This window comes from Physeter macrocephalus, chromosome 20 (genome assembly GCF_002837175.3).
Source record: "Physeter macrocephalus isolate SW-GA chromosome 20, ASM283717v5, whole genome shotgun sequence".
Lineage (NCBI taxonomy): Eukaryota > Metazoa > Chordata > Mammalia > Artiodactyla > Physeteridae > Physeter > Physeter macrocephalus.
The window spans coordinates 108,707,772-108,722,698 of record NC_041233.1 but is presented as its reverse complement, the minus strand read 5'-3'; the positions used below and the strand labels follow the sequence as shown (position 1 = coordinate 108,722,698).

The following is a 14,927-nucleotide window of genomic DNA, read 5'->3' as shown; positions in this document are numbered from 1 at the left end:
TGAGTAGGATTGCTGCTTAAAGAGTCTTCAGAGAGTCAGGTTGGAAACATTCACAAATAAGCGTGGAAACGTGTGGGGTGACAGCAAGTTCTCTTACCCCGGTCGCTGACTCTGCTCTTTGGTGTCACTGGGTTTCTTTCCTCTCGGCCCGAAGGAGCCGGCAGGGGTTTCCACATCATCCCGGTTTTTACAGGTGTGCTTTCCTCTCCCAGCCTCTCCGCCAGCACCCTGTCCATGTCGTCCGGGAGCAGCCTGGGCTCCCTGGCCTCCAGCCGGGGGTCTCTGAACACGTCCAGCAGAGGGTCCCTCAACTCCCTCAGTTCCAGCGAGCTCTACTACACCAGTCAGGGCGACCAGCTGGACCCGGATTATCAGTATAAACTGGACTTCCTCCTGCAGGAGAAAGGTGGTTACATTCCTTCCGGACCCATCACCACCATCCACGAACACGAAGTGGCCAAGTCCCCCAGCCAGCCTGGCCAGAGCGGTCCCTGTGGGGCAGCGGCCGCAGCCCCGGGCCACGCTCCCGCCCTGACCGAGGCCCCCAAGTCCGTGACGTCCCTGTCCTCCCGGTCCTCCCTTTCCTCCCTGTCCCCGCCTGGCTCTCCCTTGGTCTTAGAAGGCACGTTCCCCCTGTCTCCCCACGACGTCCCTCTCCATCAGTTCTCTGCTGCCTTTGAGGACTGTGAACTGAGCAGCCACTTTGCAGACGTCGGCCTCGGGGAAGATCAGCTGTTGCTGGAGTCTGACCCGGGAGCAGCGCCCCCGTCTCTCTCAGAGGATAAGGACCTCACCGAATGCGCCAGGGGGCTGCCGCAGGAAGGGCCTGCAGGTAAACGGAGACCCTTGCCCTCACGTACCCCTCTCGGCCACTTCAAGGAGAGTGACTGGAGGTTACTTCCTCCCTGGAAACAAAGGGCGTCCGTCCGTCCGTCCCCCTTCTCTTTCTACTGCTCTTTTTTCATTTTGGCTTCATTTGGGAAAGAATTTTTATTGATAAACCTACACATTTTTTCTTTATCAAATGCAAATCCCCTTCCGGATTTAATAGATTTAATCATTGAGCATCCATTCTGTTGTGTAGAACCCCACTGCGCATGGCATCTGCCTGGAACACGTTTTGTGAACGTACTGCGTGTTTCCACATAGGTTCTGGTTCTGAAATAGCGAGAAAGGGAAGAGGACCTTCTTTTCACATTTGGCCTAAAACAGATGAAAACCAAGGCAATTAGCATACCAGCTAATTAGCACCAAGGTTCAACGTTTAGGTTGCTGTGGGAATTCCACATAAATACGACGAGTTTTGTTTCATGCCGGACTCTCCCTCTGCGGAAAGTTAATGGGGAGAAAGCCGGTTCCCTTGTGTGGTGTCACCCTGCCCTCTCCTGGCCACGGTACTAGTTGCAGCCCAAGGAAGCGCTGTGGCCTGAGTTCTTACTCCTGCATCTGTGCTCCCAGAGACCCAAACAGGGAGAATTTAATACTTTTAATTGTTTACCTTTGCAAGGCAGAAGGTTTTACTGTACTAGATGTGGTTGTAAAGAGAACGGGATGGTGCCTTGTTTGGCAAATGATCGCAGCTGGGCTCCGAGGAGCCAGCCCCAAACCAAATGAGAAATAAAGTCCAGCGCTGGTCCCAGGAGACCTGCTCAGAGCCACACAGGCCCCTGCGCGTCTACAGCGCAGGTGAAGACAGGCCTCTTTAGAAGTATTTTCCTGCTGTTTCCGTAAGCGTATTTATTTTGTACTTCTGGTCCTAGGAATTCTAAGTATTCATTGATTGGCCATTTCAGATGTTTAAAGAGGTAGAGGGATCCATCTCGTTTGTGTGGTTTCAAATACTGAAGACTGAACCACCGCCTGCCAGTGGCCTGGGGCAGAGACAGAGAGCAGGAGACGCTGTGTGGTTTGTGTGCTGCCTGCCTGGCAGGTGCCAACAAGTGATGTGTTATTGGAATAATAACCGCAAAGAAAATAGCACGGGAGCGCTGCTTACCTAATGGCTCCAGCAAAGCAGAAACCTGCCTCGGGACCTCGCGCGTGGCCCGGTGCGTGCTGCCCCTGAAGCCAGCCCGGACGGCCCTCGCCTCGCAGCGGCGCTGTAGGCCGGCCGTGTTCCGGCGAGCACGCTACCCGGTCTCTCAGGCTTGTTGTTCCTCATCTGCAAAGTGGGCACGAGGCAGGATCTACCTTGTGGGGTGCCGGAAGGCGGAAGGCTTGGTGCTCTCAGAATGCATCTGACGCACCCAGCCGTGCCTGGTTCTCGGCACCCAGCTCACAGTAATTAATATCAACTGTATGACGCTAAGGAATACAGAAACTCTGCTAAACCCGGTTCCTGTCACAAACCACCGACATTCACGAAAGGAGGACAGAGCAAGGGAGAGAGAAGGAAGAAAGTGGAGTGGGTTTCATGCCACTCTCCTGTGTTTTGGACTTGAAGGCTCTTACAGTTCTTGAGCATTTCAGAGCCGTTTTTGCTCTTCATGTACTTGCAGTGTTCTCTAGTGACCACTTGTCCACATTCAGTCAGGTTGGAGGGGCCAGTAAATGAGGCTGCATGCTGGCGAAGCGGGAGATGAGGGAGAAAACCTCCCGGGGTCCGCCCGGCCGTCCTGAGGCACCGACGTCCCTGCGCTTCCCGCAGTGTCCGACGCCTCGCTCCCTACCCTCGATCTGCTCCCGTGTCCGTCTGAGGGTTCTGTGCCTGCAGAATGGTGTCTCCAGAGTGTCCATGAAACAACTTTTAACTTTCTAAATGCACGTTAGTTAGAAAACTGCTGTTAAAAGGTCACACTAGGGGAAAATATATCCAAGAGCTTTGTTTGCAAGTAATATTCAGTTTCACACGTGAAAACAACCGAAAGCATATATTTAACCCTAAAGCCTAATTCTCTCCAGGCCAGGTCAGCGACACTCGGTCTATGGGGGGATGTCTGACCTTGGCATGGGGGCAGGTGGCTCATGATAGTGACACTGGTCACCTCCTCAGTGCTCTAGACTCTTGTTCAGCTAAAGTTGAGTCCCTTTTATAGACATTTGACTGTCCAGCACCAGTCCCCGCTGGATGGCAGAAATCAGGCTGGAATAACTCCGAAGTCCTGCGGCGGTCAGTCTCTGTCATTGTCAAAGTCCATTTCAGGCTGCTGTGGTTATTCCTGGGGGTAATCAGTAAATCATGTCATCACCGTCACCCCTCACAAAGCGGGGTGGGCGGACAGAAGGCACTTCATCCTCGGGGGGAAAAAGCATTCCCACTGCCAGAAATAAAAGGGAAAATGCAGCAATCAATCCTGTAATCTGAAGCCTTAAAATTTAAACATTCTTAACAAGATGTAAAGTCATGGCTCGGAAGGGGGCCGAAATGCATACCAATATGGATCCCGCTCGCCTGCCTGAGGATGAAAGAACGCCATGGGCTTGCAGCTTCTTACACAGGAACACAGCCGTAAACGAGGCTCCCTGCTCTCTGCAGGATGCCGGGGTATGAAGATGAGTCAGAGATAAAAGTTAAGTGGCGGTTGGTGAAGATTCAGTAGCACAAGGTTTTTAATGGTATTAGCCAGTGAGGAATTCTGTAAGTCAAAACTTTCCCTTTAATTTCTATTAGAGCAGCAGCTCAGGAGATGGAGGCTGGAGAGAAGGGGCGAGCAAAAGAGGCGGAAACCTTTCTCTCCACTGAGCGCTAGAAGCTCTCTTATAGAAACGTTTCCAGTACTTGAGGGAGGCAGACAGCTTCTTACCCCCGACTGTGTTCTCTGCAGCGAGTACCGAGAAGGGGGAGGCAAGGGGCCCGGGAGACAGGGTGCAATTGATCCCTTCCCTTAAAATATCCAGGACAGAGGAACAGCCGATTCTTTCTCAGATAACTGGCATCCCAGGAACCTTATCAGTCGCAGTGCCTGGAATCCTTCGCTTCTGTTGATTTGAAGAGTAGCATCCTTGATTCTCAGGTCGAAAGTTTATTTTGGATTTCTCAGAACCAAACCATGTGTGCATTTTGTACTTAACTTTTTCTAATTAGTGCTGTCACTCTCCCCTCCCTAGATGTGGAAAAATCATTACCAAAAAGAAGAGGAATCCACTTGCCTGGGGAGAAAACCACTTGTGTGTCGGCTGCGGTCTCGGATGAGTCCGTGGCCGGGGACAGCGGGGTCTACGAAGCTTTCGTGAAACAGTAAGGACCCAGCCCGGTGCCTTCTCCGTGCAGCCGGCGTGGGGTGACAGACTGGGAGCGGCGCACTGTCCTTAGTCCACTCTCTGCAGGGGAAAGGTCTTTGGGCATTAAAGAAGCGGTAGGCTGAAAATTCTGGGGATACCGGAACATCCCATCAGCAGGGAAGTGAGGAACGGGCCGATGTGCTCAAAGACAGCCGAGCCTCTTAGAGCCGTAAACTCGTTTTTAATGAGAGTGTTGCAGGGCTTGCCCAGTGCCTGTTTGGCGCGTGAAGCGTTTCGTGTATGCAGATTTCGGAAAGCCTGGTGTATCTGGGGTGCCGTACACCCCGGGGAGGCTCTGCAAGCCCAGGCACCAGAAAGTCGTTCCCCTCAAGGCCCAGACGCAGACTCCTCTTGACAAGGTGAAGCAAGACTTTTAAAAGTGAGCTTGCTCTGGGCTCAGGTCCACTGGCTAGTCGCGGAGTGCTGTTTTTTGTTTTGTTTTGTTTTGTTTTGTTTTTAGCTGTGCCGTGTGGCTCGCGCGGTCTTAGTCCCCTGCCCAGGAAAGGAACCCGTGCCCCCTGCGTTGGGGGTGCAGAGTCTTAACCACTGGACCACCAGTGGAGTCCGGAGGAGTTCTGTTAGTTCAGGTTTCCATTCAGGATCATTAAGAGGCAGACAGCCACCATAGCTCTGCATGTTTCCGTTCACAAACGTCCACCTGCACCTGCTGTTTCCCTGCCCCCAGGCCCAGTGAAGTCGAAGATGTTCTGTACAGTGAGGAGGACGTGGCCGTCATGGAGACGGCCCAGGTGCAGATCGGACTCAGGTGAGGATGTGCACAGGAAGGGGCGCCTCTCGACTCCGTGCGGTGACAAGTGGCCCATGCTCTTCCCTGTCTCATCAGCTTCTCTTTTGACAGATACGATGCAAAAAGGTCAAGTTTCATGGCCATTGTGGCACAGCTCCGAAACCTTCATGCCTTCCTGATACCCCACACCTCAAAAGTGTAAGTAAAACCAGTGGGGGACAAATCAAAGAACTCACAATCGTCCATATGAGAATTTCGCAGCATAATGTAGCAGTTCATCCAGGTGAAGATGTGGGCAAGACATAGCAGGGCTGACTGTGTCTTAATCAGCACTAGATAAAGGCAGAGAGGGGGAGATATGGGCCGATCCCCTCCTTTGGTTTTATGAACCGCGCGGGGAGGAGCGAGGGCCTGTGGGGGAGCGGCTTGATCACCCCAGAAAGCCCGCTTCCCAGCACTGAGGTTAGGGATACCTGCCAGTAGTATTCAGGGAGGACCTGCTGGTGATACTTTTCGCGACTTCTCCCCCCGATAAGTACGCTGAGATCTCGGAGCACGCCGCGGACAGCCTTTTAATCTTCGAGTGGCCTGTCAGGGAAAGGGCAGATCCGCCAGGGATCGAATGCGTGGACAGGGAGAGCCAACCTGCAGGTCCAGGCAAAACTACAGAATCCCCCAAGAACACGAACCTGCATGAAGCCCCTGATGTCGGGATGGGGCCGCCGGCAAACGTCCCGCGCCTGCCGGAGCAGGGCACCCACAGGGAGTCACAGGTGCCCTCCAGAGTGCGCTGACAGGGCCTCTGCTCCCGGCTGCCCTGCGGTCGCTTGCCGGCCTGGCCTGACCCTTCCTGAGCGCATGGCAGCGTGTTCTTAAACCTGTAACGAAAGCCTTGGCCTAAATATTGACGCTGCTCAAGACGACAGCTAGCCTGAAGTATCCTCAGAATCGTTCTTTCTTTCTCCTAACGTCAAACCTTTTTTTTTGATTATGAATGACGACAAGCAGAGTTGATTCGTCGGTGGGTTGGCGGCGGCCACGGGGTCTCTGTGAGTGACCCCCAACCCCCTCCCCAGCAGCAGAACGAGAGGAAAAGCACCCCAACCTTCCTTCCCCTATGCCTTTGGTTCCTAACCCTGTAAAACCTCACTTTCTTCACTCGGAACCATTTGAGGGTGGTGTAAGTGGTTAGGCCACAGGCACAAGGTGAACTGAGTCCGGAGAAGCAGAACACCCCGTCCCTCCCGCCCGCCTCTCTAAAATACCTCCCTTCGTTGCTTTTCCATGAAGGCAGGGAAAGGAGGTTTCTTCGGCTGTGTCTCCAGCCTTAACGACCGTGGCCCAGGGTCCGCTAGGGTTTTAATGCTGAATCTGCATAATCAATGTTGACACAAAATACAGAAATAATGTGGCCTTCCTCAGTTCTTCGTGTGAATTTACAGTTTTTCTAATTGGAGAAAGATGCTCTTTAGAATATGAATTAGAAAGCCTGGAAATGGGGGAGGGGGGAGGGATTGAATGGGTGTTCTCTTTCTGGTATTTAAAAGAAGATACCTCCTGCTGTCTCCAGGAATTGTGAATCCTCATGTAATGCGTGCTCAGAAAACTCACTTTTAAAGTAGTATTACTACCAAACGTAAAACAGATAGCTAGTGGGAAGCAGCCGCGTAGCACAGGGAGATCAGCTCCGTGCTCTGTGACCGCCTGGAGGGGTGGGATAGGGAAGGTGGGAGGGAGGGAGGGAGGGAGACGCAAGAGGGAGGAGATACGGGGATATATGTATACGTACAGCTGATTCACTTGGTTATGCGGCAGAAACTAACACACCACTGTAAAGCAGTTATACTCCAGTAAAGATGTTTAAAGAAAAAGAGTAAAAAATACAAATAAATAAAATAAAGTAGTATTAGAAGTTACTGTTTTTCTCTGCCGCCTAGAGGGGTGGGATAGGGAAGGTGGGAGGGAGGCAGGGAGACGCAAGAGGGAGGAGATACGGGGATATATGTATACGTACAGCTGATTCACTTGGTTATGCGGCAGAAACTAACACACCATTGTAAAGCAGTTATACTCCAATAAAGATGTTTAAAGAAAAAGAGTAAAAAATATAAATAAATAAAATAAAGTAGTATTAGAAGTTACTGTTTTTCTCTGACTCTTCCTCTAAATATGACAGAGCATAAAGCAGTTTGCCGTATCTGAGACTTCTGAGATGCTAGGCAGTGCTTTTCTTGAACTGTTAAAATTCATGTGTTTTAAATTTTCTTAACAGTGTGCTACTAGCGTTTCTTTTCCTCTAGTAGGATAACGTATTCCATTCCTGGGGAATGACCATCAGCAGTTCTTGTTTAATATGCAGGATGAGTGTTCTTTGGGACAAAGTCACCCGTGTCTACTTGGTGTGTTCCGGCTTTCCCAGGTTCCGATGGCAGTCACTGTGGAATTGTTAGGACACGGGCAGGTGGGACGTACATCCGTCTGCCCCGTGGTCTTCGTTCCTCTCCCTTCCCTACCACGTGCCTTCGCTGCAGCCCCGGGGCGGGCGGCAGGCTCAGCCTTGCGTGACCCGGAGCACCGGTGGGCTAAGAACAGAGCCTCCGTGCCCCTGAGCATGACGACCATGGTGGCAGCAGAGCTTTGGGTTGAGATGAAGTCCGTGTCCCTGTGCTTCTCTCCCAGGCAGATCACTTCAGACGGCAGCTGTGAATCCGATGTAATTGAACCAGAGAAATCCCTGTCATCCTTGTTCTTCGCAGATACTTTAGAGTTGCTCTCCTTCCCTCCTCAACTGATGTCAGCTGTCTGTTTCGAACGAAAGTCCATCCGGCCGCGGAGTCCCTGCTGTTCGGTGATGTGTTCAGAGTGGCAATCTCCCAGACAGCCCTGCAGCAGAAGACACTGAGGGTGGATCTGTGCTCTGTCAGTAAACACCAAAGGGAAGAGTGCCTGGTAGGACTTTTCATCATCTCCATCATCAGATATTCTGAGAATAGTTTTCTAGTTGTTGTTTTGCCAGACTCGATACTTCTACCAATCTGCCCAATGCCTCGGACACACCCAACGGTGGTTTCGTTTTTTATCTGAAGTAGTGATTTCTGGTTTCCATTCTCTTATTCCAGACCTTTCAAATTTGCTTAGAAATTATGATTCTCTGTAAAATCTACTTTTTATTTCTAACCTTTAGATACAGAAGGACTTTGGCCTCTGTTATGACCATCACCGTGGAGTATGCTTATTATTCCCAGTACGAGTCTGGTGCTGGGTGTTTTGTATACATTATCTCATCGAATCCTCTTGACAATCTTATGAAAAGGGTATGATGACCCCTATTTTCAGATGAAGAACTGCTTAGAGAAGTAATGCATCCAGGGTCGCACAGCTCATCAATGATGGATAGATATCAAAAGGACATCCCACACCTAATTGACTGCTACAGATTTAAGCAGGACACTGAGTATAGTTCCTCCATTCAGCTCGTTCTCCCAGCCACGGTGTTAGAGCTTCTAGGAAATCTTAAGTGTTACTGTTTAGAGCAGTAGGATATTTAAATGCTAATGCAGAAGACTTCACACGTAACTAAGAGCAAGTTTAACACACTGTGCTCAATGACCAGAGCAGCAATTTCATACCAGTGGAGTTACATAAGGTGTTCAAACGCAGGTGTCTAGAGGTGTGCCCAGGTGTTCAAGAAACACTGCAGTCTCCAGTTGAAACCCGTGTAGTTCTAGGGTCAACTGTAATCCCAGTCTAAAAACCAACCCTGGGATTCTTTTGTGGTCCACTTATACACAGATTTTTTTCTTTTTTTTCACTAAATTCACACTATAGTACTACTTGATCCGTGGTTGGTTGAATCTGGGGATGTGAAACCTGACACGTGGAGGGCCAACTGTAAAGGCAGACATGGATTTTCGACTGCAGGATCGGGGGTGGTGTTGGCGTCCCTAACCCCGCACTGTTCAAGGGTCGGCTATATTTCTTATTTAGTCACACCGGAAAATGTAAGACATTGCCAGGTTTTAAAAAAAATCCACCAGTGCTATATATCATGTGTATTGCTTTTTTTTTTTTTTAACCTTAAAACAAGCTTGTCCAGTAATCTCAGTTATATCAGAGGGAGCAAATATGAATTGAAACATTTTATTTTCTCTTCTTTTTTCTTTTTTTCCTTTCATTTCACATAGGCGGGAACTCAGATCAGCCTGGCAGATTTACCCTTTTCCAGTGAGATTTTCACTCTGTGGTATAACTTGCTTCCTTCAAAGCAAATGCCCTGCAAAAAGAACGAAGATGAAACTGAGGATTCAGTATTTCAACCAAGCCAGCCACTAGTACAATAAAGATGTTTAAAACTAACACACCACTGTAAAGCAGTTATACTCCAGTAAAGATGTTTAAAGAAAAAGAGTAAAAAATACAAATAAATAAAATAAAGTAGTATTAGAAGTTACTGTTTTTCTCTGACTCTTCCTCTAAATATGACAGAGCATAAAGCAGTTTGCCGTATCTGAGACTTCTGAGATGCTAGGCAGTGCTTTTCTTGAACTGTTAAAATTCATGTGTTTTAAATTTTCTTAACAGTGTGCTACTAGCGTTTCTTTTCCTCTAGTAGGATAACGTATTCCATTCCTGGGGAATGACCATCAGCAGTTCTTGTTTAATATGCAGGATGAGTGTTCTTTGGGACAAAGTCACCCATGTCTACTTGGTGTGTTCCGGCTTTCCCAGGTTCCGATGGCAGTCACTGTGGAATTGTCAGGACACGGGCAGGTGGGACGTACATCCGTCTGCCCCGTGGTCTTCGTTCCTCTCCCTTCCCTACCACGTGCCTTCGCTGCAGCCCCGGGGCGGGCGGCAGGCTCAGCCTTGCGTGACCCGGAGCACCGGCGGGCTAAGAACAGAGCCTCCGTGCCCCTGAGCATGACGACCATGGTGGCAGCAGAGCTTTGGGTTGAGATGAAGTCCGTGTCCCTGTGCTTCTCTCCCAGGCAGATCACTTCAGACGGCAGCTGTGAATCCGATGTAATTGAACCAGAGAAATCCCTGTCATCCTTGTTCTTCGCAGATACTTTAGAGTTGCTCTCCTTCCCTCCTCAACTGATGTCAGCTGTCTGTTTCGAACGAAAGTCCATCCGGCCGCGGAGTCCCTGCTGTTCGGTGATGTGTTCAGAGTGGCAATCTCCCAGACAGCCCTGCAGCAGAAGACACTGAGGGTGGATCTGTGCTCTGTCAGTAAACACCAAAGGGAAGAGTGCCTGGTAGGACTTTTCATCATCTCCATCATCAGATATTCTGAGAATAGTTTTCTAGTTGTTGTTTTGCCAGACTCGATACTTCTACCAATCTGCCCAATGCCTCGGACACACCCAACGGTGGTTTCGTTTTTTATCTGAAGTAGTGATTTCTGGTTTCCATTCTCTTATTCCAGACCTTTCAAATTTGCTTAGAAATTATGATTCTCTGTAAAATCTACTTTTTATTTCTAACCTTTAGATACAGAAGGACTTTGGCCTCTGTTATGACCATCACCGTGGAGTATGCTTATTATTCCCAGTACGAGTCTGGTGCTGGGTGTTTTGTATACATTATCTCATCGAATCCTCTTGACAATCTTATGAAAAGGGTATGATGACCCCTATTTTCAGATGAAGAACTGCTTAGAGAAGTAATGCATCCAGGGTCGCACAGCTCATCAATGATGGATAGATATCAAAAGGACATCCCACACCTAATTGACTGCTACAGATTTAAGCAGGACACTGAGTATAGTTCCTCCATTCAGCTCGTTCTCCCAGCCACGGTGTTAGAGCTTCTAGGAAATCTTAAGTGTTACTGTTTAGAGCAGTAGGATATTTAAATGCTAATGCAGAAGACTTCACACGTAACTAAGAGCAAGTTTAACACACTGTGCTCAATGACCAGAGCAGCAATTTCATACCAGTGGAGTTACATAAGGTGTTCAAACGCAGGTGTCTAGAGGTGTGCCCAGGTGTTCAAGAAACACTGCAGTCTCCAGTTGAAACCCGTGTAGTTCTAGGGTCAACTGTAATCCCAGTCTAAAAACCAACCCTGGGATTCTTTTGTGGTCCACTTATACACAGATTTTTTTCTTTTTTTTCACTAAATTCACACTATAGTACTACTTGATCCGTGGTTGGTTGAATCTGGGGATGTGAAACCTGACACGTGGAGGGCCAACTGTAAAGGCAGACATGGATTTTCGACTGCAGGATCGGGGGTGGTGTTGGCGTCCCTAACCCCGCACTGTTCAAGGGTCGGCTATATTTCTTATTTAGTCACACCGGAAAATGTAAGACATTGCCAGGTTTTAAAAAAAATCCACCAGTGCTATATATCATGTGTATTGCTTTTTTTTTTTTTTAACCTTAAAACAAGCTTGTCCAGTAATCTCAGTTATATCAGAGGGAGCAAATATGAATTGAAACATTTTATTTTCTCTTCTTTTTTCTTTTTTTCCTTTCATTTCACATAGGCGGGAACTCAGATCAGCCTGGCAGATTTACCCTTTTCCAGTGAGATTTTCACTCTGTGGTATAACTTGCTTCCTTCAAAGCAAATGCCCTGCAAAAAGAACGAAGATGAAACTGAGGATTCAGTATTTCAACCAAGCCAGCCACTAGTAGATTCTATAGACTTGGTGAGTCAGAGGTGGAGAAACACATCTAATTAAGACATTTAGATCTGCAGTCCATCTGAAGTTAATCTTTGTGCAAGGTTTGAGGTAGGGGTCAAGATTGTTTTTTACCCATACGATAGCCAGTTGACCCAGGATTGTTTGTTGAAAATGCTTCCTTTCCTAGCTGCACTGCAGTGTCACTTTTGTCATAAGTCAGATATCCTCTACGTGTGTAGTCTGTTCCTGAACTTTCTATTCTGTTCCGTTGCCTTAGTCATCTATCTCTGTAGACAGTACAGTCATCTACCTCTGTAGACAGTACTATGCTTTTTCAAAGTGAAGGCTTTCAATAATTCATCATTTAGAATGGTTTTTCTGAGGCTGTTTGCAGATATATGCTATCAGATTAAGGAAGTTTCCTTCTCTTTCCAGTTTGCTAAGAGCTTTATTATGCATGGATATTGAATTTTATCAAACATTTTTACTGTATCTCTTAAGAAGATTACGGGGTTACCTTCTTAAGATTATTCTGTTAATGTAGTGGATTATACATTGATTGACTTTTGAATGTTAAATTGCCGTTGGATTCCTGGAATAAAACAGACTTCATTGTGGTGTATTTTATATGAATTTTTATACATATTCAATCATAGAGAATATTGAGACTTGCATGTGTTCAGTTTTAGTAAAAGTTCCATGTGCTCTTGAAAAGTGTGTATTTTCTGCAGGTCAAGTTTGTTAATTTTACTTTTCAAGTCTTCTGCATTTACTGATTTTTCAATTTCCTTATTTTATCAATTATTAAGAGGTATAATAAAATCTCCAATTTATGATTATAAATGTCTCTTTCTCCTTTTAGTTCTGTTAATCTTTGCTTTATGTATTTTGTATCCAGGCTATTAGGTGAATATAAATTTAGCATTATGTTGTATCTTTCTGTTCAACTGACCTTTTTAAGATTATAAATTATCCCTCTTTATCTCTAATAACACTTTTTGTCTGGTATCAATAAAGCTGTATCAGTTCTTTTTTGGCTAGCATTTGCATGGTTTATCTTTTATTATTCTTTTACTTTCAACCTTTCTGAGTTCTTATATTTCAAGTGTTTCACCTGTAAGCAGTACTTAGTTGGTTTTGATTTCTGATCCAGTTTTAAAATCTTCATCTTTTAATTGAAATATTTCATTTATTTACACTTAATGCTATTAGTGATATATTTGGCCTTGAACCTGTCATCTTACTCTTTGTTTTCTTTTAGTCCTCTCTGTTTCTTTTTTTCCTTCTTTTGGATTAATCAAGTATTTTTTAATTTCGGTTTTTCCTTCTCTTAGACCATTAGTATTACAGTCTTTTCTTTTTTGCTGTTTCCCTGATGATTACATCATGCATCCTTGACTTAGAAACTGTGTTAAATTAATGCTTTTGCTTTTTTCAGACAGCACAAAGATTTTTTTTCATTGAAATATATTTTAATTAATGTATTTTTAATTGACATATATACACTAATATGTATAAAATGGATAACTAATAAGAACCTGCTGTATAAAACAATAAATAAAATAAAATTCAAACATTCAAAAAAAAAAAGCAGCTGTTGGATTGCCTAAGGTAAAACTCATGGACGTATAATATTCTCTCCTGTAAGATTATTTATAAGAGAAATAGTGCTAGGGAAAATAGGTAGATGCAATGAAAAACAAATTAGGACTCAAAGTGAAATGGTAAAAGTTTAAACAGCCTGATATTTTAACATTTCTATATAATAAGAAGGCTTCATTGACAACTCTGTGTGTGTGTGTGTGTGTTTATGTGTGTGTGTGTGTGTGTGTGTGTGTGTTTAACAAGCAACACTGCCCAGTTGGTCCAACAGTGTGGAAGAATTGACACTGATACACCATCAAACAAACACCTTTCTCAAGACATTTTCATTTGCTCCATCCCTAAAAAAAAAAAAAACAAAAGAAAAAGAAAAGAATTACATTATTATTTTTTTTTTTTGATGTGCAAAGATTTTTGAAGACTTAACTCCATGATTCCCTTTCCTCCTTGTGTGCAATTATTGGTCATATATTTTAGTTACATTTATTCTAAATCCCACAGACATTATTATTATTGTTTTATTGACAATCAGTATTTATTTAGATTTTCCTATATCTTTACCCTTTTTGGTGTATTCTTTTCCTTTCTGCATTATTGTGCTTCCAGTTTGGGTCATTTTCCTTCTGCCTGGAGAATTTCCTTTAGTATTTCTTTTAGTACAGGTCTATTGGCATCTTTGTTTTGATTTCATTTGTGAAGGACTTTTTTTCCTGCATATTCAGAATTCTAAGTGAGTAATTATTTCTCTGAACACATTAAAAATAACATGTTATCTGGTTTCCATTGATTCTGTTCAGCTGATGGAGGAGTCTAATTGTTGATCCTTAAAAGGTATTACATCTTTTTTCTTTCACTGTTTGTAAATTTTCCTCTTTTTCTTTGATTTTCAGCAATTTCACTCTGATGTGCTAATGTGTTTTTCTTTGTGTTTATCCTAGGGAAATTCTCCATTGTTTCATCAGTTTTCTTGAACATATTAATTATAAAATTTTTAATTCCTTTTCTAAATAACTGTAGTATATGGATCACCTATGGATCTGCTTCTTTTGCTTCTTATTTTTCTTGGCTTTCAGTCATTGGGCCCTGTTTCCAGTGGAATGCTGGATATTATGTATGGATTGTAGAGGATCTGGCTGATAGCTTCCTCCAGAGAGGATTTAATATTCTTCTGGAAGGCAGATTACAATATGGGCAGATCACCTGGATCACTTGAGAGACCTGAATTCCAATTTTTCTCTCCCTAGGACCATGAGGCAACTGAGGTATCTGCTTACTGTTTAGCCTCCTAGCAGCTGGTTTGGCTTTCTCAGCTTCTTGCTCTGCACGTGTGTAGCTTAGGAGGGGCAAATGTCCCAGAAGGAATATTGTGCAGAATGTTGGACTCACTTCACAGTTCATTTTCTCTGGCCCCTTGTATGCTGGCTACCTTGTCCCCAACTCAGTTTTCATCTCTGCATCCTCCCATCACTGTCACAGCCCTGGGCAGCCACAGTCTCTCAGCCTGTGTGCCTCACAGGCTGACATGCCCCCCAAGGGAGAAGAGTGGCAGTGATGGTCCCTTCACCTCCTTGCATTTCCCTTCTCCCTGGGATCTTGGTCCTCGAGTGCTAATTGCCTCTGTTGCTCTCCATTGCTTTAAAACAGCTGGAATTTTTTGTTTGTTTGTATTTTGCTTTTTGTTTTACTTTATTCAGCCTTCATATTTATTCTCAGCAGGAGAAT

General features: G+C 45.6%; 1 protein-coding gene across 1 annotated transcript in view; it reads left to right on the top strand.

The window, feature by feature from the left end:
- WWC2 (WW and C2 domain containing 2) overlaps positions 1–14,927 on the top strand; it is a 170,135-nt gene that overhangs the window by 135,791 nt on the left and 19,417 nt on the right. The window contains exons 11-16 of the mRNA XM_024117363.3: positions 213–832; positions 4,048–4,177; positions 4,907–4,987; positions 5,081–5,167; positions 7,726–7,918; positions 11,463–11,627. Of these exons, the coding sequence (XP_023973131.1) occupies positions 213–832; positions 4,048–4,177; positions 4,907–4,987; positions 5,081–5,167; positions 7,726–7,918; positions 11,463–11,627 (1,276 nt within the window). The remainder of the gene's footprint in view (positions 1–212; positions 833–4,047; positions 4,178–4,906; positions 4,988–5,080; positions 5,168–7,725; positions 7,919–11,462; positions 11,628–14,927) is intronic.